Source organism: Adiantum capillus-veneris, chromosome 15, assembly GCF_014529385.1.
Source record: "Adiantum capillus-veneris isolate H3 chromosome 15, ASM1452938v2, whole genome shotgun sequence".
Taxonomy (NCBI): domain Eukaryota; kingdom Viridiplantae; phylum Streptophyta; class Polypodiopsida; order Polypodiales; family Pteridaceae; genus Adiantum; species Adiantum capillus-veneris.
The window spans coordinates 109746287-109771397 of record NC_140945.1 but is presented as its reverse complement, the minus strand read 5'-3'; the positions used below and the strand labels follow the sequence as shown (position 1 = coordinate 109771397).

General features: G+C 41.1%; 2 protein-coding genes across 2 annotated transcripts; both read right to left on the bottom strand.

Moving 5' to 3' along the window:
- Positions 1-404: 404 nt before the first annotated feature.
- LOC147441261 (indole-3-acetic acid-amido synthetase GH3.5-like) lies at positions 405-8297 on the bottom strand. Its single transcript, XM_086482945.1, has 4 exons — positions 7515-8297; positions 7233-7334; positions 5745-6643; positions 405-1519 (listed from the first exon to the last, which is right to left on the bottom strand). Exons 1-4 carry the CDS (start codon positions 7823-7825, stop codon positions 900-902), a joined length of 1932 nt encoding a protein of 643 aa, XP_086339071.1. The 5' UTR covers positions 7826-8297; the 3' UTR covers positions 405-899.
- Positions 8298-19166: 10869 nt separating this feature from the next.
- LOC147441260 (uncharacterized) lies at positions 19167-20470 on the bottom strand. The gene is made up of 4 exons (XM_086483413.1): positions 20191-20470; positions 20010-20113; positions 19852-19963; positions 19167-19687 (listed from the first exon to the last, which is right to left on the bottom strand). The coding sequence occupies exons 1-4, from the start codon at positions 20468-20470 to the stop codon at positions 19167-19169; spliced, it is 1017 nt and encodes a 338-aa protein (XP_086339539.1).
- Positions 20471-25111: the final 4641 nt, after the last annotated feature.

Genomic DNA, 25111 nt, shown 5'->3' with positions numbered 1-25111 from the left:
AAACAATTGTCTTCACGACATGGTGCAAAGTGTTCCCATACCAATAAAATTGATCCACTAAGCACTTCTTCGTGTTAATATAGAGTCCATTCCTTGCATTTGTACACAACACCTATCACATGCTATGGATAGCTTTCCTTGACAATCAAAAGTGAGCCCCAAGTCCCTAGGTCAATGGCTCATTAAACTAATTTTTATGTAAACAAAAGTTGTTGAATTTGTCCACCAATTGGCACATGCTTGGCTTTTGTGTGTGTGTGTGTGTGTGTGTGTGTGTGTGTGAGAGAGAGAGAGAGAGAGAGAGAGAGAGAGAGAGAGAAGTTCTTAACGTCGTAGAAACAATCCCAAGAGACCTCAAAGATCTCTCTGATGAGTCTTGAACTCAAAACCTCTTACTCAAGAAGGAAAGAGAGAATCTTATATATTACATTTGAACTTTCATGTTTACAACCACATGTTGTCTGCATGCAAGCACATTCATCAAAAGTAAATATCACCGTAGGAGATCAAGTAGGCAACATCATTAACAAAATGTGCAAAAACTAAGTTGCCTCTATGGAGAGATAGGAGGGGGAGAGAGCCCAAAAAAGTGGTTGAGTCCTACTAACCTTGGGAAGGGTCGAAGTGAGGATAGAGATAGAAAAGGAGTAATCTAAGGGTTAGCAAGAAAGCCGTGGGACAGTCGAGAGCGTGAAGCGACTAGGTCGTCGAGATTGTGTGAAGAGAGCCAAGAGGAGGTAGATGCACTAGAGATCAAGAGACACTATTTCGAGGATTTGGTTTTTATGTGTGTCAATGCAAAGTGGATCACATACAAATTAACATTGCACATAGGCATGGACGCATACATGCATACACATGTGCATGGATTTGAGGTTGTGTTGTGCATAGCGGGGGGGCTACGCGGCACGTGTCCATTCACGACGTTGAGGGGCCCAAAAGGGTAAAGAAGGGGAGAAGCCTTTGAGGATGACCTTGGAGTTGAGGAGGTCTAGAGCAGGGGAATGGGGCTTGATACAACGGGGGGTCTTGTATTGGTTAATAGAGGAGCCATGCTGGACGCAAAAGTCCATGAGGAGGTCAAAGGTGCCGGGTTGGACGATGCGGATTTCAAGGGGGCCGATCGAACGGTCGCAATTGCGACACTGGCGGTAGACGGAGTCGAGGGAGTCTTCGAGGGAGAGGCAGCAGGATTCGAGGAGGGAGAGGGTGGGGAGGGAGAGGCAGGTGGCGGAGGGGGATCGGAGCTCCCAGAAGATGACGTAGTGGCCGGGGATGGAGGAGGTGTCGGCAAAGCTGGTGTATTCGACGAGGTGCCAGGGTGGGGAAGCGGCGGGGGGGGAGGCAGAGCGGAGGCGTTTGGCGGCGGCGCGCACAGCGCTGTGCAGGCAGTCCTCGTCCGTCTTGTCGGCGTCGATGCTGAGAACCACATTCTTCCTGCAAATAAACTGAAATTGCGGAGCCTGATGGTGGTAGCCCGTCACCTTGAGCACATCCCCCACCTTGTATCGGTACAATCCTACACAACACACACAAACGTAAGAAAAGAACCACCGTTCCAAAAGCCAAAACCAAAAAGAACTTAGAACTTGCAATACCTAGAGATAAGTTAACTATCTTTGAAGGTCTTTCCACTACTACATTCCTCCAAATTTGAAGGTTTTCTCACCTTCTACCTATTTTTTGCCATAATAGCACGGGAAAGATTTATATTAAGAGTACATATGGCGTGCCCTCAGGTCACCCCATACTTTGAAATTCGAACGTAACCTTTGGGTGGGATTCAATGTTCATAATACATCCTTTTTTAAAACATACATAGATCCCACAACAACGACATTAGCAAGATGGTTAGTATATTTTTGCATATATACACTATTTTTACTCGTATTCAGAGCAGAGTGATACAAAAATATACACTATTTTTACTCCTATTCAAATCAGAGTGATACAACTACCCTCATTGTTCTTCAAATTTCCCTCTAAAATGAGGGATAACTTGTTGGGTGACTCACGTTTCTCTTTTTGTATTGCTTTTGTTGAACTTTGGACCACCTATTGCTTTTTAATGTCTAGTGTATGGATCCTTTTATAAGTGGGCAAAATCCTTTTACAATTGTTGGGCCCTCAAAGGGTTAGGGGACTATGGGGCTTCACTCTACGTGAAAGTGCTATCAACTTTGCTTTCAACTTTCATGGGAAAATTAGTGATGTACTATACTTGTGGGGACCTCTAGGAGAAGAGGGATAGTCCCGACCCCCCAACCCATGCAAACCCTACAGACACTTGTGTTATTTGTCTGGAACTTCAATTCCCATATAAAGATGCACACAGAGACCAACATGATAACCATACAAGATGCATTTTCATTTAAAGAAGAGATGGAACTAGTACACATTTTAGTTTAAAAGCTAGAGGTACAATGCCAAAGAGAGTTACTAGGTGAAGGCCCAATGGGGTTGCTCTCTTAGAATGCATAGGCAAATACCTACTAAGCACACTAGGGTCTTCTTAGAATACAAGAGTTTTCATAGGTTCTTAATTGTGGACTAAGAAACTGCATGATATGTTTACATAAGAGAACCGATTGACCACTTGAGAGAAGTTGAATGTAGATTTCGGCTGATGAAGGATCACCCTTTAAGTGCACCTTTTTTATAAGTGGTGTGGAATCCTCGTATGGTCATCGACAATAATCTTCAATACCATACGGAAGGTGGCGAACTAAGAAGTTCAAGGGCATAGAAAGAACTCATTTCCTCTTTATATAGAGAGGGAGATGCACCTAAGACTAGTTTCATAAATGGAACTACCATGCCCATTTGTGGCTAGTCATGTGCATCGCTACCTACAACCACAATACAGCTCTCTCTACGATGGTTACTTCACCATGGCCACCCACGTGATTCATAAATAAATATGGAGGGATTTCCTAAATATGTGCATCATAGAGTTCAAAATGTATCCAAATATGGTTTAGTTTCAAGTTTTTGAGTTTTGAACAGGGGAAGGGATTATCATATACCATTTGATTGTGTATTGTCGACTCAAGATGCATTTGGCAAGGAAATAAGTCAGTAGTTATCGATGCTTAAGCCCTAATCAAGATAATTAGCTAGTTTGGGCAGAAAGAAACATAGTGCTCACTACAATGATGCATTGGTATTGCAATACAAAATTGAAGCGTAAGCATCTTGTAGTAAAGTATGCCAAGTACATTATAGCACAAAAGCAACCATTACCAAGAAGCTTCCATGTTTTTTGTCCTTACTACAATGATGCATTGGTATTCTAATAGAATATTTCACAAAAGCATCTTGTAGCAAAGTATGCTAAGTACATCATACTCTCAAAAAGGGAACCATTCCCAAGAAGCTTCTTCTTAATGCTCATCAAACTCATTTACTCCATAAAGTACATAAAAAATACTTGACCAACAATAGAGAAAGCTATACATAAGTACATGGTAATTAAAATGGTTGTCTACCACTTTTCTAATTGTTTTCTAGAAATCCCTAATCAAGTAAGTAGGAATAACTTGTGTATCTCAAACTCATGTCAATCAAATTCATTAAGATTACATTGTGCAAAATATACCCTCCTAGGAAAGTTTGCAAAGGTTCTAAAGTTAGTACCTATAATGTAAATTGCATACCTAGAAGCTACAAACAATTGCATGAATAAGTTTAAAGAATAAAGTAAGCAAAAGCCTTCATCACCTTTAAGGTTGTAAGTCATTAGATATGCAAAAGAGTAGGCTCCTCAAAGTTGAATCCTACTATAATACCATGCAACGTTGGCTATAAAAGAACTTCTATCCACACTTTCACTAATGAGGGTCATGATGGGAAAGATTTGATTGTCTGAGTGAACAAACTCTTTCTTAACATATGCCAAAACCTTTAATAATGCATTCTCAATTATTCAATGTTGATGATGAACTATTTTCCTTAATCTTATCCCTTGCCCCACTTAGCACCTAGGTAGCATTTAATCATTGAAATCTAAGAAAGACATAACTATGTTGGGGGACATGTACAATGCACACCACTATATTGCACCAAGTCCTTTGAAAGGAATCTACAGTTCTAATTATGCAAAGCGGATCACAAGGTAATCTCGACCGTCCGGCTCAAATAGTGACCTAAGGGTGCTAGGAGCTAGTAGCATAGATCACCCCTAGTTGATTGATCAACCCGACAACCAAGATTGTCATGCGATTTGCAATGTCAATTTGAACCATAGATCCCCCACAAAGACCCCATCACACTTAGAGTTGAGCATCAGCAATCACGGTTGAGAAGCAAAATGCTCTAATGGTGCACGCTATATTAGAAAGGATAAGTATGTGGTCGCATGTGCGCCATTTACCAGTATTATATAATTGGTGTAACTATGCCAAATCGACATAGTTACAATAAGACTTGCATAGTTGTATATAAGACAAAGAATGGATGTGCGACCATGCAAGTGACATAGCTACTAATAACTATGCATTGCGTGACCACTATCTAATACTACCACACCATGGTAAAGAGTCCATAAATTTGGTTATCCATGAATCCATGTACAAAAGGAGAAGACATACACTGATGATGCACATGCATACATATCTACATGGATACTTATATAAAATATATAGACACCCTCAAAATATATAGACACCCTCAGGCACCCTCTTAGGAAATACACACACTTATCTAGATGCATCCAATGGCATACACAATATAGTACTCTCTCTCTCTCTCTCTCTCTCTCTCTCTCTCTCTCTCTCTCTCTTCACGGGTGTGTGTGTGTGTGTGTGTGCGGGCTAATAAAAGGAGGAAAATGGTATAACCTTTCTATAACCCAAGTGTGGTAGATTGGTTATGCCATTTCCCTCTTGAATAACAGGTCTTGAGTTGAACTCTCCTCGTCAGATAGATCTTTAAGGTCTCTCGGGATAGTTTCCCACGACGTTAACATACTCTTCTTCTTCTTCCCCTCTCTCTCTCTCTCTCTCTCTCTCTTTATGTACGCTCAAATCGTATGGGTCAATTTGAGGAAATTCAAATCTTCCCAATTCAATCTCCCATGATATTCCATGATTCTGAATCAAAATGATGTCAAAAGATAGCTGATGTGAAACTTTGTAAGTACAAAATGTCTACATGACCAGTATAAAGAAGATATGGTGGATTTATTCAAATGTTGTAGTAGTTTTGAGACCAATCCTTTTATGGGATCCTCTACTCTATGTATGTATGTATGTATCTATCTATCTATCTAATGAAACGTGACAATAGGATGCAGAAAATTTGAATGTAAAAAAGATGGAAGTCAATATGCAAGGTTGACTGTAAAGTGATTTGTGCATCATTAAGGAATTGAAGCTGGTGGCCCTTCAGTTCCTCCCATTAAGAAGAAGCCATGCAGATTATTGGATTGCTGTGTAAAGTTGAACCAAAAGAGTACGGCTTTCTACTTTCAAAGCACATAAGGTAACCAATCAATTCCCACTCTCAATTCTCCAGTTATTGGCTGAAACACATCAACATAAATGCAGAGATTTTCCTTGCTGTGCTTACTTGGCACATTTCCTCTTTGCTTTTGTTTGGTGATTGTCTTTCATGATGGGCATTGATGATGCAAGAAGGGATGTCCACTGTGATTGTGTGCCTGTGTGTGTGTGTGTGTGTGTGTGTGTGTGTGTGTGAGAGAGAGAGAGAGAGAGAGAGAGAGAGAGAGAGAGAGAGAGAGGTACCGGCGTAGGTTGTGACAACAAGCTCGTACTCCTCGCCGACGGTCAGCTCAGTCAGGTCAAGAAGGCGGGTCGCAAGCTCATCATCGGCACGATTTCCGTCAGTGTCTGTATGAAGATGGCCATTTTCATGATGGAGCCCATGATGATCTCCATTAACCTTGTTATGAGGGGAGCTCTTAGTCATGGTATTTGAGCCTCTTTTCAAGGGGATGAATTCAAAATATCCCATATTGGACAACAGAGTATAGGAAACCTCAGAAGGCCTGCTTAAAGGCTTCAAATTGAGGCCAAAATAACACTCAGAGGAAGCATACATGGTGCATGCTAGGGGTAGCCCTCCACTATAATGGTCCAAAGTGGGTATGTATTGAGACATTGTCCCTGTGACCACCACCTCTATGTACCTCACTTTTGGCCATAGCCTGCTGATTATGCCTTGCCATGAATCCTTTGCACACTCTCTCTCTATCCTCTCTGCTAGCTTTGGGTCTCCCCCCTTCAATATCTTCATCACTGCCTCTCTTGATACCACATCACTCACCTTGCTGCTCAAATCCCCCCTCCTTATATCATGGCATAGCTCCTGCCAATTCTCCTCCAAGAACTTGATTGCCCTCAAGAACCCCGACGCAAACACCGCCCCCATCCTCAGCACCTCCCCATACAGCACCAATCCACATAGCATTTGACAATACATGCTCTGATATGCATCCGGACATAGAATCGTCTCAGTTGGACTTGTGTACACGTTGAACGGATCGTAGACAATGTCTCTGAATTGGCTGCTCTTGTAGTAGCTTGTTAGCACTGGCCGCGCAAGGAGACCCCCCGGGGTCTTTGTCTCTGCCTTGATGAAGAGGAAGTAGAGACCCTTGCCTTTGTCTAGTCCTGGAAGATATCTGCCATATTCATGATTAAGTTAAATTAAGTGATCTAGGTATTACTACTGGAAGATGCAGAGAAATTCAAGAAAGCCCTTTGAGCTTAAGAATAGAAGAGTTTAACAATTTCAGAGAGAGGAAATAGAAAGCTTGTGTGCTGATCCCTATGTCTTCTGCTGTAAAAGCAGGTTTAATTTCATTCCAACGTAGCCATGCGGTATAGCGAGCACTTTGCGCTCAATTGGTAGAGCACTTTGCGCTCAATTGGTAACGACTACTGCCTTCAAAATGCAAAGACGATCCTAAGCACCGTAAAATGGAATTCGTGCGTAACTGTGATCGACACACCGCATTGTGCGCATGGCATTCAAGAGACAGTACTACACCATGTGATCTTGTGATGACTAGTAGCCCATGTTCAATTGCAGAGTCGATTACTAGGGCAGGGCTATGAGCACCTGCCCGACGCGAAGGCAAACAAATGAGTTAAACTTTTGATACATTCAGGCCTGCTATCATTTCAAATTGCATAGAGACTATGCCGTGATCATGGCAGCTGATTTACAATATCAATGTTTGAGTAAGTGCATATAATGCTTCACTCAACTGGTTCATGACTGGCATGAGAAGGCTATAGAGAAACTTCTTTCTCTCCAATTCTTCTGGTATGGTAGGCATCAGCTTGCGTTCTCCGGCCGACGTACCCGAACTGCAAAACATTGAAGACTATGAGCTCTTCTATAATATAGGCAGTACATTAAGGTGTACATGTGTAGTACTCAGAGCTAGAGAGTGAAGCTCAAAAGTTTCATAAAAGAAGCCAAATTGAAGGAAGCACACTAGATCAATCATTTACAGGCATATACAGTTAGATTTTAGTCAAGTCAACCTTGTCAAGAACTCTGAGATGGGCTCTGCAGAGAGTATGGGTGCCTTGTCGCCGTTTGCAATTCGGTTGATGTAGGGCTCAACGTCCTCATAGCTCACCACAGGGATGAGTTTTTTGAAGGAGGCCTTGTCTAGCACCCTCCCGTCCAAGGAGTACCTCGTGAGATACTCAGTCTTAGCATTTCTTGTTAGGATCGTTGCTAAAACTTGGTTTTGCACCTTCTTGGCATTGGTGGTCAAGTACTCTATCATCTCAAGGGGATCCACAGACCCATTACATTCATGGTTAGTGTCATTGGGCATATTGTCCATGCTCTGTGTGTGTGTGTGTGTGTGTGTGTGTGTGTGAGAGAGAGAGAGAGAGAGAGAGAGAGAGAGAGAGTAGAGATGGTGGAATTGTGTTTATAAGCTAGCAGCTGGTGAGGATGTATAACCTGTGCATGCAAAGCTAAGCTAATTGGCTAGCTTAGCAATGCATGTTTGTATGTGGATGGAACATGGGCTGTGGAGGGAAGTCTAACAAGCGTATTGCTAATTTGAGAGGGGGCAGAGAGCTGTGTATGTGTAGGCTATGTGCGTGCGTGCGTGCATGAGTGAGTGATTTACTATAAACCAGAAGGAGCTAAAAGGAAGAGGTTGAGAGAGAGGGAGGGAGAGGGAGAGAGAGAATGGCGTTGTGGAGAAATGACTGAGATTCAAATTTAAAGGGGGATGGGGAGACGACGCTGGATTGGTGAACTGTTGGAGGTAGCTTTCTAGGGGAGGGGAGACAACATGGGAGTAGGGGGATCTCAGGGGTAGTAGTAGGGTGGGGAAGGAAGAAAGAGAAAAGAGAAAGGCGGGGAGGAGGGGGGGGGGGGCTATCAGCTATGGCTATCTCTCAAGGTGGGGGTCCTTGTGTGTGGGCTATATAGTATAATAAACCGGTTCTCAAGCCTTCAAAGAGAGAATATGGTTTTTCAAAATGGGGCTTGTTGACAGTTGTGGCTCGTGTGTGTGTGTGTGTGTGTTTTTTTGTGCAGTAGTATAGAGAGAGAGAGAGAGAGAGAGAGAGAGAGAGGGGGGGGGAGGGGGGGAAGCCCTCCATATAGTAGAGTGCCCAGAGAGGGAGGGCCTGGAAGGCCTCGGAAATGTGTTTGTGAGAGGGCCACCCGCACGTGGTCATGTCTCCGCACGAAGCACCCCCTTCCCCCACCTACGTGGAATTTACCTCCCCCTACTCCGACCCACACAAAGAAAGTTAAGCCTAAAAAAAGAGAAAAAAACGCTACTAGATAAATGGCCATCCTATTAATAGGGCACCCAACAGTGCTAAAAAAAAGACCTAGGTTTTACAAATTCTAGAGAAATTCAGTAGGTTTTAGTGAGAAAATCTACAAAATTTAGAGAAATTTAGCGTAATTTCAATGTAAAAACCTTCAGATTTAGTCAATTTACCTCTAATATTGTTCATTCCAAAGTTTTTGGAAACAAAAAAAAAATCGAGCATTGGGAGCCACAATCTTACCTCATTTAGAAGATTTTGTCTTCCAACTTTAGACATTAGGGAAAATTTGGACTTTCAAAGAGGTCCTATAAGGATATTTGACTTTGTATCTCTTCTCCAAAGTGGGCAACCACGTGAAGTCCATGAATGCTTCGTCAAAACCCTATCATTCAACATATCTCGACAGGTGTTCTCCAACTTTGGGAAATCCAATTACTAGAAGCTAGAATCCAGTAGTTCTCGAGAAGTTTCCAATGGATTTTTGAAGCCGATGTCACCCCATCAGCTAAATGCATTAGATGGAATGGAGGGAGTGCTCTTAAGAACCCTCCAGATTTCATTTATGAGCCAATCTCTCAGTGTGAAATCTTTGTTTGTCGGGTGCTCTGTGCAGGACGCCAACCCAAAGCTCGAGCAAATGAGGATTTACCGACAGCGGGTGGCCGTCCTGAGAGACTCCCTTGATTTGTATATAAGGAGTGCCGACAACCTGCAGAGCATGCTGGCTGACAACAATTCACTGGATACCATTCACAATTGGGTGCAGGAAATGAGGAATGAAGTGGCGGAGTTGGCAATTAAATATGAAGAAGCAGTGAACTTCGCCAACAGGTTGCAGGACGAGATCGACTGGCTCTAAAGACTGCTCCGAGCCCCCGTAGTAGAAAATATGGCCCCTTTTTTTTGTAATCCTTTTTTGTTATCATTTTGGCAAAAGGCCCGTCATTTACCCCTTCCCTGTCTATCAAGGGTACTACTCCACAAATTCCGTTGTATACTCCCTATTTACCCCTTCCTTGGGTGAATAGTTGTAACATTTTGTCTCTCTAATTAATGCAAATGCTTACTTGGTAAAAAAAACATATCATTGGAAATATCTTAGAAATTAGGTTCTAAATCCACAAACTCCGACAAATTTGGAGTTGATTTATAGAAGTTGTGGCCTCCCCATTGAAGTTGAAACTTTGGGGAGATATTCCATTTATAAGACACAGTTGTTACATCAAAAAATGGAATCTTCTAGAATATAAAGAATTTAAGGGCATGTTATATATCAATGGATAGAGCTCAATGAGTACATTCTAATTCCAAAGGATCCGACAAGTTTTGATTTCATTTGTAAAAAAATTAGCGTGCGGCCATTCTGGACAAGGGAGAGAAAGTCAAAGTCCTTATAGGGTCCCTTTGAGAGGCCAAATTTTCCCTAGTAAATGAAAGGTAGAGGAGTTTGCTATTTTTAAAAGTAGCTATTGTTGACTTGCTTGCAGCATTAAGAACAATAAAGAGAGTGCATGCCGGTGCTCCTATCCCAAAACCTCCTCCATTCACTAAAGGGCAGGGGATCCATCATGAGACAACATTGGGCAATGAAAGCATTCATCATGAGATGGACTAACATTCACAATAATTTATGCTTCCAAGAGCGTCTACAGGGCTCGACCTCTACCAACCCTCCTCAAATTAGCCTCCTGCTTTAACCAACTCTAGCATGCATGCTTCTTAACATTAAGGCTAAAAATAACCTATACTATAAACTAGCTAGGAAAAACTCAAAGCTAAGTAAGTAAACTCGAACATGGGACGACTCCATCTGATAAACTCTTTGCGTTGTGGTTTTTGAGAGGATAAATGGTATGACATGTACTTGTCCAAACAACCTTACTTATATAGCATCTTGCTACTATAAGTCCCCTTTCCAAGTCATGTGGGCTCTTAGCTCCTTGCCTAGGCCTTACTGAGGACACGTCCTCACACTATTCCCCCCTTTGAGAATAGTTTTAGTCGTAAAAAACAAACGTGGGAAATTGTTTCTTAATTACACTAATGTTCTCCCAACTAGAACCCTTCAAGTCTGTCCTTCCACTTAACCAAAACTGGACGGCATTCATGATGCCTTGTATATAAAACATGAAACTCTAGAATACATTCTGGTTCATGAGACGCATTTGGTGGTTCATGAAAATCGACTAAAGCATTTGTGTCCACAACATTGTTATCAGTGCCTGGTCATTTCCTCAAACAACTAACATGGAGCATTGAAGAGGATGGTATATCAAACTTATAGGCAACTTCTCCAATATATTTATGGCTTAAATGGATCACGTACGATGTTCGAATTAGGGTTACAAGAAAACACATACAGCTCCGAGAGAAGACAAAGAAAGCTCAAGGCACACAACAAAGAGTGTATTACTTAGTCTGCATTGGAAAGATGGATAGCCCTAGACTTCACACACATCACTACCACATGTATATGGTAACAAATCCCCCCTAGGAGTGATGCGGTGAACGAGAGCTGGCACATAGAGTATAGGGAAGTGCCATGCCCCGAGGACATGATCAATCCACAAAGGGGAATAAGCCCAAAGCTTTGCAGAAAGCTTCGAACTTCACACGAGACAATGCCTTTGTGAAAAGATTTGCAAGGTTGTCCCGTGTTGGCACATAAGCCAAAATGATCTCTCCTTCTGAGAGCCTCTCCTTGACATAGTGGTAATGCACCTCAATGTGCTTTGTGCGAGCATGAAAAATTGGGTTCCTCGCAACTGCCAATGCGCTCTGACTGTTAGTGTAGATAGTGCTGGTAGTGTCCTATCAACACCCGAATCAACCATAAGACGTCTGAGCCATACACAGTCAACCGTAGTTGTGAAGATTTATTTGTACTTAGCCTCACAACTAGAAGTGGCCACAATAGATTGCTTCTTGCTCAACCATGGGATTCATGAACTGTCGAGCATGAAACAAAAACCACTTGTGGACACTTTGTGTCAAAACGACCATCCCAATCTAAGTCCGCAAAACCATGTAAGTCTGGCGTCAATGATCCTCCTTGGGATAAAACAAGTCCAGATGTAAAGTGCCACTCAAGTAGCGAAAAATACTCTTGACAACCTGCCAATGCTCAGACCCTGGGCTATGCATGAATCTGCTGACCTGTGAGACTGCAAACTGAATAGCCGTCGGTCTCGTGTTGCATACATAAATAAGGCACCTAACAATAATTTGGTAAAGAGTGACATCAGCACGATCACCAGCATCATTAGGACTCAATTTCAAACCTGTTTCCATGGGAGTGGCAATAGGTTTGCAATCCTCAAGTCCAAACTTACATAGCAATGTCTCTATGTAACTTGTCTGGCACAAGGCAATGCTACCATCACACTGCTTAAATTGTATGCCCAAGTAATGATGCAACAATCCCAAATCTTTCATCTTGAAAGTAGCATTCAAATCAGACTTAAATTCATAAATATGTTTCTCATTTGGTCTAGTGATCAACAAATCATCCACATAGAGGACTAATACAAAAGTCTCATTTGGTCTAGTGATCAGCAAATCATCCACATAGAGAACGATAATGAGAAGTGCATCACCCTCATGCTTTACATTCAATGTGCTTTCTGTTGGACTGTTACGAAAGCCTCGTTTGACCAAATGAGTATCAGCTTTCTCATACCAAGCACGAGGAGATTGCTTAAACCCATACAAAGCTTTCTTACATCTGCACACTTTATCCTCTTGTCCTTTCTTGAAAAACCGCGAGGCTATGTTACATAAACTTCCTCAAATATGTCACCATTTAAGAAAGCATTAATAATGTCTGATTTACATCCCAACCAAAATGAGCTACCAATGCACATAGAAAACGTATAGTAGCCATACAACAAGTGGGAGAAAAATTCTCTTCATAATCTATGCCTTTTTGCTGTGCATAACCCTTTGCAACAAGTCGAGCCTTATAGTGATCAATCTCACCATCCGGCTTGCATTTCAACTTGTATATCCACTTCATACCAATGGCTTTTTTGCAGGAGGCAAATCACACTGAAGCCCATGTGTCATTTTTTATAAGTGCATCATCATATTCTGATTGCATGGAAGCCATCCAACTTTTTGAATTTTGTGCTTCATCAAAAGATAGAGGTTCCTCAAGATCACATAAACTAGACGCATCCAAAGCATAACAATATGATGCATGATGAGAACTTGAATGAGTACGACTAGACAAAGGTGTATCCAATTTACTGTCACACAAATTTTGCACCAGCCATTAGGCATACCTCTAGCCTGCTCATTCTCAACCTTTTCCTCATCAAGTACATCACGTACATATGCATCAGTAATAGGCTGATCTGTAACATTTTCAAAAACCTCCATAGGGTGAACATTTGCCTCATTGGAGTTTACCTTCGAACTTCCACCATTGAAAAGTGGCAGCAAAGTGTCATAAATGTCTTGTGAGCTTACACTACTGTCTCTAGTACATGACAGCAAGGGCTGAACAGAATCTTCCACAAACAAAACATCCCATGAGACCAAGATACACTTTGTTCGTGGATGATACAACCTGTAACCTTTGCTTTTAGCACTATATCCAACAAAAATAAATCTAACAGCCTTGTCATCCAATTTTTTTGCAATGCATTTGTGGCACCAAAGCATATGCCAAACAACTAAAAACATGCATGCGCTCAATAGAAGGCTTTCTAGTATGTCATGCTTCATATGGAGTCATACACTGCAAAGCTTTTGTAAGACGCCTATTAAGTACATAAGTGGCACACATAATAGCCTCAAGCCAAAAAAAATGTGGGAAAGCTTGACTTTTGACCATACATCTTTCCATTTCCATAAGAGACCTATTTTTTCTCTCAGCAACACCATTTTGCTGAGGCGTATACAAAACTGTACATTGGTGTTTTATCCCACGATTAGCCAGAAATGCATTAAATTCATGAGACATATACTCCCCCCCTCAATTGGAACAGAGGGTTTTTATAGTACATTTTGAGACATTTTCAGTCATAGCCAAAAATTTCTTGAAGCACAAAAACACTTCGGACTTGTCCTTAAGCGGATACACCCATGCATGCGTGGAGTAATCATTAATGAAAGTCACGAAGTAAAGGTAATTGTGCAAGTATGGAGTTTTCATGGGCCCACAAACATCACTATTCACAAACTGCAACTTGCATGTGGCCCTAACTGATCCATCCCTTGAAAACTATGAACGGTACATCTCACCCAAAATACAGCCTTCACAAACATGTTTGATAGGTGCTTCAAAGAAGCGGCAAAGAAGCAACCATATTAGATTTCTGCAAACGCAACAAATTGGAAAAATTTAGATGGCCAAAACGTGCATGCCAAAGTTTAGCATTTGAAATAGGCTCCAGGGATTTCAAATTCACGTGATCACGTGTTTTTTTTTGTAATAACACTGTTAATTAACAGAATTCTCAATTCACAAGTCTTCACATTTACAAAAATTGGCATGGTGACTTGAAGAAGACCAGGAGGCTCGGTGAGATTTGCCCGTCAGGATATCTTCTTTTCCCGTCGGCCCCAGCGGGATACCTCAGATACCCAGAGGGCTACGGCCTGGGGCGGTCCCACTTCGTTGCCCGACGGGCTGCCAGGGTATCTATAAATAGGGCCCCTAGGGGGCCCATTCTCCTCAAAATTCTATCCTTTGAGTTTTGATTTGCACAGGTGTCCTCACAAGGAACAAAGAAAACTACGGTATAAATTTTAGTTAACTTTTGTACGCTACTTTACTATTTTGTTTTTAAAATGATATACTTTTTTTAAATAACTATTTTTTGTAGTTTTAAAAGTAGGTTGATCTTGCTTTTCACGTCGGCATCGGTCCTAATATTGGATCGGAAGTGTCATCGTGAAATGCTAGACCAGCCAGCACTGATTTATAATGCGTCAATTGTGTTCACTTCGGCATCGGTTCTATTTTGGACCGGAAGTATCGTTGTTGAACATAGTTGGTTACGTTTAATTTATAGGTAGTTCTATTAACCTTGTTGAACATAGTTGGTTACGTTTAATTTATAGGTAGTTCTATTAACCTTGTTTTCGACATCGGTTCTATTATTGGACTGGGAGTGTCATTGTACAAACTAATAGACTAGTCGCTTTTTGTGTTTTATTAGTGATGTACGTGCCGATAGGCTAGTTCAATGTTTCTTTTGGCATTAGTCCTACTACTCGATTGGAGGTGTCGCTAGATTCATTGAATGATGCCCTTTCTTTTTAGGCTAGTTTGGTGTTTCTTTTGGCATCAGCTCTACTATTGGGTTGGAGGTGTCGTTAGATTCATCGAATGATGTCTTGCTTTTTAGGCTAATTTTAGTGTTGCTATCGGCATCAACACTATCATTGGGTTGGAGGTGTCGTAAGTTGCATTGAATATCAGCCCTTGCTTTTAGGCTAGTTTGGTGTTTCTTTCGGCATTAGCTCTACCATTCGGCTGGAGGTGTTGTTAGTTTCTTCAAACGATGCCCTGCTTTTTAGGCTTAGTTCGATGTTGCTATCGGCATCAACCCTACTATTGGGTTGGAGGTGTTGTTAGTTGCATTGAATGATGCCCTGTCTTGGTCTCGGCATCAACTCTACTACTGGGTTGGAGGTGTTGACACTCTCATTGATGATTGCCTACTCTTTAAACTAGTGTTGTCGTTAATTTCAGTGCATGATGCATATATTTTTTATAAAATTTAAAGTTACGTTGTCTTTAAAAATCATAAAACATGAATCCTATGGAAATGAAGGATTTAAAATCCAAGATCAGATCTCTATTGGTCACGTGCAAATGTGCCCTGACCACGGAGAAGATCACCTTTGTATTGGAGAATGAGACTCGTAGAGATCGTTTCTTTGATACGATAATTGCAGCAGTTCAGGCACACTTCTTAGTTGTAGAAGCAAAGACTATTTGTAGGCTAATAGATAGCATTGTGGGCAACATGGCACAATGCTTAAGAGACTTGGGTGTTGATGCACCAGCGGATGCAGATCTAACCAAGCTACAACATTGGACTAATATATGGTGTGTAGAGAGGTCAAAATAAAAAAGGGCGTGCAATATTGATGCTCAAGATGTCCATAGCCACAAAGCTAGAACCATCTTTTATTAAACAACCTCCTCTCAAGATACAATAGGTGCAAGATCAGATTGAGAAGCTGGGGCGGATCATTTGCTATACACCCACTTTTTGTCTCAGTGTGCCATTGGTGCTTACCTCACACTCCAATCTATCAAACGTGGTCGAAAGCTTGGGAAAGGATGCTATGGAGTTGTGTCAGAGTGCACAATCGATGGAGTCACTTGGTTGCTACCAGAGGTGCAGTATGTGATCAAAGACTTCAAAGGAGATGCACCAGAGAGTTGTCAATCTTTCGCTCTAGAGGCGAGCGTGCAATTGTTCCACTGGGGCATCGTTAGATGCATTGCACAAACACACCAAGACCCACGGTCCCTTGTTTTTCCTTGCTTCAATGGAATGGATCTAGGTGACATGTTAGAGTGTGTTCCACCACCCAAAGGAAAATTCTCTAACATACTAGTGGCTCAAAAAGAAGATCCTAGACGCCCTTCCACAGACCAAGAGTTAGAGATGTGCAATCATATGCTCAATTGGGTGCCTTCTTTTATGGATGGTCTGGTGAAGACCATGGCACATGCACACAACAAAGGATTTATACACTGTGACTTGCACCCATGGAACATCATGACTAACTTCACTAAGGAAGGTGTGCCACGTGTGAGTGTCATTGATTGGGGGTTGGCACTGCAAGTTGGCATTGAGAAGTGAGCAACCAAAATCAAAGACCCCACAGAGCATGCCCTACATCCTTGGAGGGCCCCCGAGCTTTGCAACTCAAAAGGTACTCGTCCGTATTCAAAAGCCACTGACACCTATGCAGTTGCTTTCTGCATTGAGCAACTATGTGATTGGTACAAAGATTTTTCAGAGCATTACAATGTGTCATGGCAAAAGCAAAAGAAAATTGATTGCGGCATGATTGCCAACATAATGCGGAAAAACTACTTACAACAAGGGCCTAGGCAGAGAAAGACATTGCTGAATATGAGTGAGCATTTAGATATGTTAGAGCTCAACTCAGAGGTGTGTTTGCGTCCGTTGTGAGATGATGCCTAGATTTTAGTTTACTTTGCTCACCTTTGAAAACAGTAGTCTCTTTTGGATTATCTGACATGTAAATGGAGCTTTTTGTATATTCATGGACCATTGACTTAAATTGTACCATTTTATAATGATGTAGTCATGGGGCAAAGCAATTAATACACAATGCAATGTGTCGTGATATTTTCTGTTGAATTTGTAAATCTGTATTCAAAAGTAAAGTCTTTTTGTAATAATGGAGCAAAGCGATCAATGTGGTGTGTTGTTATAGTTTTAGTTGAAATCTGGACATTGTTATTTGCAAATAAAGTCATGGTGCACAATGATTAATACAAAGTGTGGTGTGCTGTGATAACTTAAACCAAGGTGTACCAGTGGATTTGCAAACGTATCTGTGATGCAAACTTAAGTTCTATCGCACATTGAGATATTGTAATTATGATCGTGACAAGTATGGACGAGCGTGAAAAATCTAAAAAAGCATACGATCGCTTGCGGGCACTTGCTGATGCAACTGGCACGAACGACCAAGCAAGAGTTGCTGCAAGGACTGATGAGTGGGCGCCGGTGAATGGCAAAAAATGGAAATACATCAACAGAGACGTCACCACAGAGATGGTGAAGGAAGCATGGCCAAATGTGTCTGACTTCTCTATCCGCAAGGGAATATGGAAGCTGGATAAGTGGGTTGTGCCAACCATACGCACGCATGCCAAAGCTATATACACACGCATGCCAAAGCTATATGGTGAAGGAAGCATGGCCAAATGTGTCTCACTTCGCTATCTGCAAGGGAGGATGGAAGCTGGATAAGTGTGTTGTGCCAACCATATGCACGCATGCCGAAGGTATATACCTTGCCTGCACAGGGAGTACACTAAACCACATAGACTGTCCCTTGTGGTTTGCAAAGATGATATACGTCCAATTTGTTGGGAATGAGGCAGTAGACTTCAGTAGCAGAGCCCCCAATAAGAGTGTAGTGGATATCCAAAGTGAGACAGTCACAATATCACGAGAGGAGCTTAGATATGCATTGGTTGGCTCCTCTATGCAAAAAAATGATGCTACCATGGAGGAATTGCAAACATAGCTTCGTAACTCCACACAAACGACGGGGGAAGGGGACTCAAGCAATAACAAAGAGTTATAGAGAGATATCAAGCTGCTCAGGCGTGAACTCCGTGAAATGGAGGGATGGGTTCAACAACAATAAATCATGACAATGATCGAGCATCCTAACACATTGCGTCCACCTCTAGGTCACACTGAGGATGCAGTTGGCCCTTGCCCACCAGTTTGCGAACACTTTTTCCATAGTTGGAGTAGACACTGCAGAATAGCTTGTGGCCACATGTATCATTTGCCATGTCTCATGCAAAACATGGTAAATAAAAAATAATGCCACATTTGCAAGGCTCCGATTGACGAGCTTATTCCATATTCCAAATGGAGAAAGACTATCAACGCTTATTGGTGGCAGCACAGCAGTTGCAAGGGAGAGAGACTCTATTTTGGATAGTTTAAATTTATCATTGTAAATTGTAAACATCTTAGCCTGGAGTGGGCTGCAATGACTCTTATGACCCTTGTATATATCTCCCTTGTGTTGAAAACTTACTGTGACTTTTTGAATGTTGGTAAATTGATCCATGAAGGTTTCATAGTATTCCTTGGTGCATAAAGTAATGTTATAAATTCAGAGTGTGTAAAGTTTTTCATTGGAATTGCAAACAAAATTTATGATACTTTTTAATTTTGAAAGTGAAAATGCTCAGACTATCGTCTTAAATGGCAATAAAATAAAAGTTGTGGTATGGCACTTGGTCCACAGGCCACAAGCCACAAAAAAAGGGTTGGCATTACATTCACCTACAATGTTATCTGTGTCTACATCATTGCTCCGCAATGCCGTTTGTTGCCGAGGTAAATCATCCACCTCAAGGTTCGCATTCAATTCAAGCAAAGAACATCCACCAAGCTCACAGAACCTCAGTTCTTTGACTGTCATCTCTCCCCTTGCTCTTGGTCATCTTCATTCATATCCACAGTCCACCGTGGTCTATCTTCTTCATACCTTTCAGATTGAATATTGCTAAGTAGCCTTTGATTTCAATATAGGTAAACCAATTTCTCGGCCCGGTCGAGTGTACATAGCTGTACTTACTCCAATTTCTCTCAGAACTTGAATGGCAGCACATTGTGCAAGAACCCTGACAGCCAATCAATGCAATGTAGGCGTCAAAGCACCATTCATGAGCCACCATCTCCACGCTGGTTGTTTCGATGCAAGGTTTTGCACAAACTCCAAATTGAAAAGGCCATCCTTTAATCTGTACTTTGTCAAGTCGGTAACTGCTTGGGCTTGATCATCTGGATTGCTATAGAAATTACTTACCACATCATAGAAGTCTTCAACCACCTCCTCATCTAAATCATCACAACTCATGTTATAGTACTCTGGATCAAGCAGAAAAGCAACATTATGTAGTGGGCTATGTGAACTAACCCATAGAGCATGTACATACTTATTTAAGATATCTCTTTTAGACTTATTAAAAGGTTCTCTCCACGGCTTGATCAAGCAATTTTTTGGCTCCGAAGGAGATTTCAAGCTCTCCTGAACATTATACCAATCCATGTCCCCAACATTAGACCAAAAGTGTCTATTGTCAATAAGCACTTTCATAGATCGAACCTTTGTTTTTACTCGTACTGGTTGCTCTGCTTTCCACTCATAGAAGCCTGCACAAATAAATGTCTCCAAAACAACATTTTTATTTTGTAAAAGACTCTCCATAATGTAGAAGTTAGTGCACCAGCATTTTTATTTTGTAAAAGACTCTCCACAGTGTAGAAGTTAGTGCAAAATCTGGTTTCACATGGAAGCTTCATTATTGTGGACATACGTTGCCGATACATGTCCAACACACGTTGTATATTCAAAATAAACTTCAACACCTTCCTCACATTATCTATACTGATTTTGAACCAATCAGTGTCCTGTTTCTTATACCAATCCTGCAGCACAAGATTCAAGCTATGTGCATTGCAACCAAACGTGTACATTGCTATGTGCATTGCAACCAAACGTGTACAAGCTACGAAAGCGCTCCTCCAAGAGACGACCCACTGCACTACAATTCTTGGCATTTTCCATTATCACCTGTACTACATTGTGGACACCAACTTCATGAATTGTTGAACTATGATTATATCGGCTATATAGCTCCCTGATTTTATCTCACCTGATCTGTCAACCGATTTAATGAAGCACTCCCCTCGAGGACTGAATATCATAACATTGATCAACGGCCTGCGTTGGACATTTGACCCTCCATCACGGACTATAGTGCATCCTGTTTGATCAACTGATTTCAAGATTAATCTATCAACTTCTTTTTGGGTGTTGTCAAACCATTTATCCAAGAAGGTTGTCCGCATTTGATGATATGATGGACGGGAAAATCCAGCCCCATACTCAGCAATCTTCTTCCATGCATGCTTCCATGACTCTCGTGTGACCATCAACATAGAACCACCTGTAAAATAGATAGCTTGTGCAAGAGAAAATTGTGCCTCTTCAACAACAATTGATCAAAAGTTTTTCTCTAGACTTACTTGCCTTGTTCTATGCATTTCAACCCTAAATTCGAGCGATCCATCTTGAGTGCTAGCTCTTTGTGTGTGTGTGTGTGTGTTGGTCGGCATGTAGGGTGCACCACTATTTTCTCCGCCTTGTGTTGAGGTAGCATTGCCTTGGTGCTTTGAAGCATGACGGCTTGGAGTCGGTATTGTAGGTCGCCTTGCCATTAGGAAGAGGATGGGGTGTAGGAGGGCCTCTTTATCTGCCATGAGCTTATGGAGGTGATTAACATTTTGACGAATAGGGCCATGTGTGCAAGAATGGTGGGTGTGTAAGAGATGTGTAAGAGTAGTCAAAGGATGCACTTTTCTCCCCAAAAAGGAGGTGGACAATTTTATGATTTTTGGCCTTCCATAACTCCTACATATCATCTCCGATTTGAGCACAGATCATAGATCTGCAATCTACGCATAGATATGCTACATGATATCGTTTTACCCGCTAGATTTTGAATTCCATTTTGGGGGGAAACTTTGAATTCAAATAAATTAGCCGTTTTGTCTGTTTTAATTCAAAAACTGATCTTTGATTACCCTTTGCAAGGAGGCTCCCTACCCAAACATGTTTCCAGGCGGATAGACACCCAAGGGAAAGTCAGTCGCCGTAACAATTTGTGTTGTTAAAAAAACATAGGAATCAAAACTACCTGAATGAAAACCAAAACCTCAAATAAGCCAACAAGTGTGCCAAAACAAACGGAGGCAAGTATGAGACGTGGTTTATATAAACACCTCCAAAAATGGGGGGCAAGAGGAGGATATAGCCAAGCTCGCCGGGTATGACAACTCGCCTGCCAGGCCTTGCCGGGCCAACCAAAAGTACCGTTGAGCTAACAGGAAAGGCCAGTTCCAATAGGTGCTTGTGAATTTGATGTTATTAACACTCTTATGGAGTGTTAATAACATGAGTTATTATCACTTCGCACTTCACGTGAAGACGTAAATGAAATCCCAGGATATAGCCTTAGAATCCACAACTGTATTTGCAAAATTCTGCCCACACTTGTCATACAAAGTGAGCTTATACAACCTACAATATAAAACACTTGAAGCAACAATCTCAATACTAAAATTGAGATCGTGGACTGTACATCTGTCATCCACAAATTTCACAACAAGACCAAGTCTAGCAAGTGCAGATATAGACAAAAGGTTCTTCTTGAACCTAGGTACATACAATGCATCAACAAGTGTGAAAGAATTACCATTTGTAGTAGTAATCACAATCTTTCCAACTCCTTGAATCGGATAAGAGACATTGTTGGCACAAATGACTGAATTCCCATGAGGGACAGACTCAAGAGATCTCAACCACCCTCTCACTCTGTTTGTTTGTCTTCCTCTCTGCCTACATCCTAAAACCAAGACGTACATCAATGCCCTGCAAAATGTTCCAAATGCCCTTTGACACAAGGACATGTTGCATCATGTAATCCCACATGGGGTAATTGTCCCCAACCAATCTATCCTCAGCAACAAACATCTTGAACACATCTGTGTTGTTCTCAGCCATAGCGAATGTTGCACTTGATGTGAAAATTGCCCGAAACGAGAAGGAAAGAAAAAGCAAAAACAACACATGCTATATAGCACAAACCATAGAAGACTGTAAGGTATCTATTATGCAAAAAACAACACTAACAAAAATTCTGCACAAAATGACAAAATTAACTACAGAGTACTACTTATAGTGGAAACGGAGGTCGAAATGAGTCCAAATGAAATTTTTAAGTAAACCAAGCTCTATGAGATTTTCGAAAATATTTTTCAACCTATGGACACTCACCAAAGCTCACAAAAATTGGAGAAAGTGAGCAGGCGTGTGGTGGAGCTGCCGGCCGACTAAGCTCGAGAGGATGCAACTTGCTCTGATACCAATTGTTGGAATTAGGGTGGCAAGAAAACACACACATCTTGGAGAAGATGAAGGAAGCTCAAGGAACACAACAAAGAGTGTATTACGTAGTGTGCAATGGAAAGATGGATAGCCCTAGATTGATGGGCATATATACAAGGCACAGGGAAAAATCCCTCCTAGTGAGGGAAAAAATGTCATGGCGGTCCTAAGTGTGTTCACACACATCACTACCACATGTATATGGTAACACACGATAATCCCGGGGTGTCCACCTCAAAATATGTGAGCACAACATGTGAGTTCACCCAGAGGGGTTTTTTATATACCAAAGAATTATATGTACAGAAGGGGTTAAAAATTGAAAATTGGAAAAGAGTTACAAGTTTATGAAGGAAGAGGGGTCTTTTAATTCATGATGAAGTGTGTGTGTGTGTGTAGAGGGGTTTTACAAATACCTCTTGAACACACGTGCTATGGGTATTTCTAAAAGGTAAACCCCCTAGGATGATAATGAGGAGATGGCGTCAAAACTCAACCAATCTTGAGACTTTCGAAATGTTCTAGACTTTAGTATACGTGGAACACTTGATCATCTTCTTTAAACGTAACCAATCTTCATTTTTCATTAGCATACTTTTTATACCTACCTTGTGTTTGTTTAACATTTAGACGAATATCACGTAACATGGACATGTGATCTCAGAAGATTTTGTTGACCTGCTGGATCTTTTTATTGGCAATCCCATTGAATTTGGTCAGCGGGGTTGAAAGTTGTACATTAACATGAAGGGATTGAACCCTATGGGAGCATGCTTGGAGCTATTGTAAGAAAACTCCAAGATTGGTATATAATCTTGCCAGTTTTCTTTTTTCTTACTTTCATAGGTACATAACATATCCTCTATGACTTGATTTATCCTTTCAGTTTGACCATCACTTTTGGGACGTTCAACCGTACTTAGACTCAACTAGTACCCATCTTTTGGAATCCTACTCGTGAAAAACGGGTATTGAACTTATGATCGTGATCACTTACAACAATGGTGGGTAAACCATATAACTAGTTATAGAGATTTTTCATGAATGAACTTGCTAATTCGGGAGGATTGATCATAGTATTCGTAGGAATAAATCCCAAATACTTTCCCAGTTGTTGCCATCAGGGATCTGTAAAGGATAAAGTAGTACTCATGATTTTAATGTTTTTGCCTTATTAACATGGAATTTTTGGCAATTAATCACATAATATTGTACATTTTTATCCAAAGTTGGCCAATAGAATTGGCGAGTTTGAGTGCATAGGTCTTTCTTATTTGAGGATGACCAACACTAAGACTATCATGATACTCAAAAAGTATTTGGAGCTTGATGTCATTGTATGTCGGTACGCATACTTTCCCCTTGTGGAGCAGGTAATCCTCATTAATGGAAAAATGCTTCCATTGATTAAGTTAATCAGTAATAAAAGTGGATCTTTGTGTAGAGTCTTCTTGAGCACTAGCTTGAGTGTTGGCAAGATCTCTTTTCACACCATGAGTCCAGACATTGGAGTAAGATTGATCATTCTTGCATTCTCATTTAAGAGAGTGCAAGGTTCACTTGATTGTTTTTTAAATGCAAGAGCATTGATCTCAGGCTCACCTCAGGCATGGGATTCAAGTATCAACTACACCAATAGAGGGAACTCCTTGAGCCCCTTTACCTTTCCTACACGTAGTTGGAACTTCTTGAGCCCCTACATGTGGAATTCGTGATAGTGTACCTTGTGGAACCATATTTTCCATAAAATGATTAAATAATGTAGTTAAAGTAGTGTCATTAGTATTCAATATTGAAACATTATGATGTATTGTGATTTGGTGAGTCAACAAGCTATTGAAATAGTGATGATCAACCAACCCATGATCACTAGCCAATGGTGCGTCCTCATCGACATGCCTCATATACACGTCGGGAGGGTGTTGTATTGATCAACGACCAAGGGATTGATGCACAAAGTCAAATTCATACCCCTTAAGAAGATCTTGTGCCATGCCATACATGTTAAAAATGTTAGAAAAATACATTTACCTTAACCTAGCAGTTGATGTCCTTGACAAATTGTCGTATGTAGTTGTGAAAGCATTGTAAAAGCCTTTTTGTGTTAAGATTTCCATGATCATTGTAGGTGCATGCCTTGCATGCACCATCAACACATGTAGCAACAACAAATCAACATCGTATGTGCAAGTCGTAATGTTTTGTGTATAGCAAAAACAGAGTTTACATGCAACACATGCACCACCTTAGTTGCGCTTTTGCGTTTTTGAGACACCTTGGGTGTACCTATTGGAGTACTCGGTGAATTGGCAAAGTCAAATCAAATGTCTATAATGCTCGAAAACAACTTCTTGTTGAAGTTCTTGAAATACCTTGCTTTGAATATGAGTCAAAGGTAATGCGATGCAGACATGTCTTTGCTTGGATTCTTGAAGAAATTGGAAGTTTCATGCAAAGAGGAAGCATGATCGATCAACATTGGTAGAAGACAATCTCCAAGATGGTCTTGATGATTAGAAAAGAATCAAAGAATTTGCAATGAGCTTGTTCACTTTGTTAATCATAGTACAAAGTACCTTGATATTGCTGCATGGTGAAATATTTTGAGAAGGTTTGTCAACCATTCA

Coding starts and splice junctions, on each gene's coding strand:
- LOC147441261 (XM_086482945.1), bottom strand. CDS start 7,825: ATGGACAATATGCCCAATGACACTAACCATGAATGTAATGGGTCTGTG. Junction 7,335..7,514: donor ATCTCAGAGTTCTTGACAAG/GTTGACTTGACT, acceptor AATGTTTTGCAG/TTCGGGTACGTCGGCCGGAG. Junction 6,644..7,232: donor CTCATGCCAGTCATGAACCA/GTTGAGTGAAGC, acceptor TGAATATGGCAG/ATATCTTCCAGGACTAGACA.
- LOC147441260 (XM_086483413.1), bottom strand. CDS start 20,470: ATGGTCACACGAGAGTCATGGAAGCATGCATGGAAGAAGATTGCTGAG. Junction 19,964..20,009: donor GTTGCAATGCACATAGCAAT/GTACACGTTTGG, acceptor CTTGTGCTGCAG/GATTGGTATAAGAAACAGGA. Junction 19,688..19,851: donor GTTGGACATGTATCGGCAAC/GTATGTCCACAA, acceptor TTATTTGTGCAG/GCTTCTATGAGTGGAAAGCA.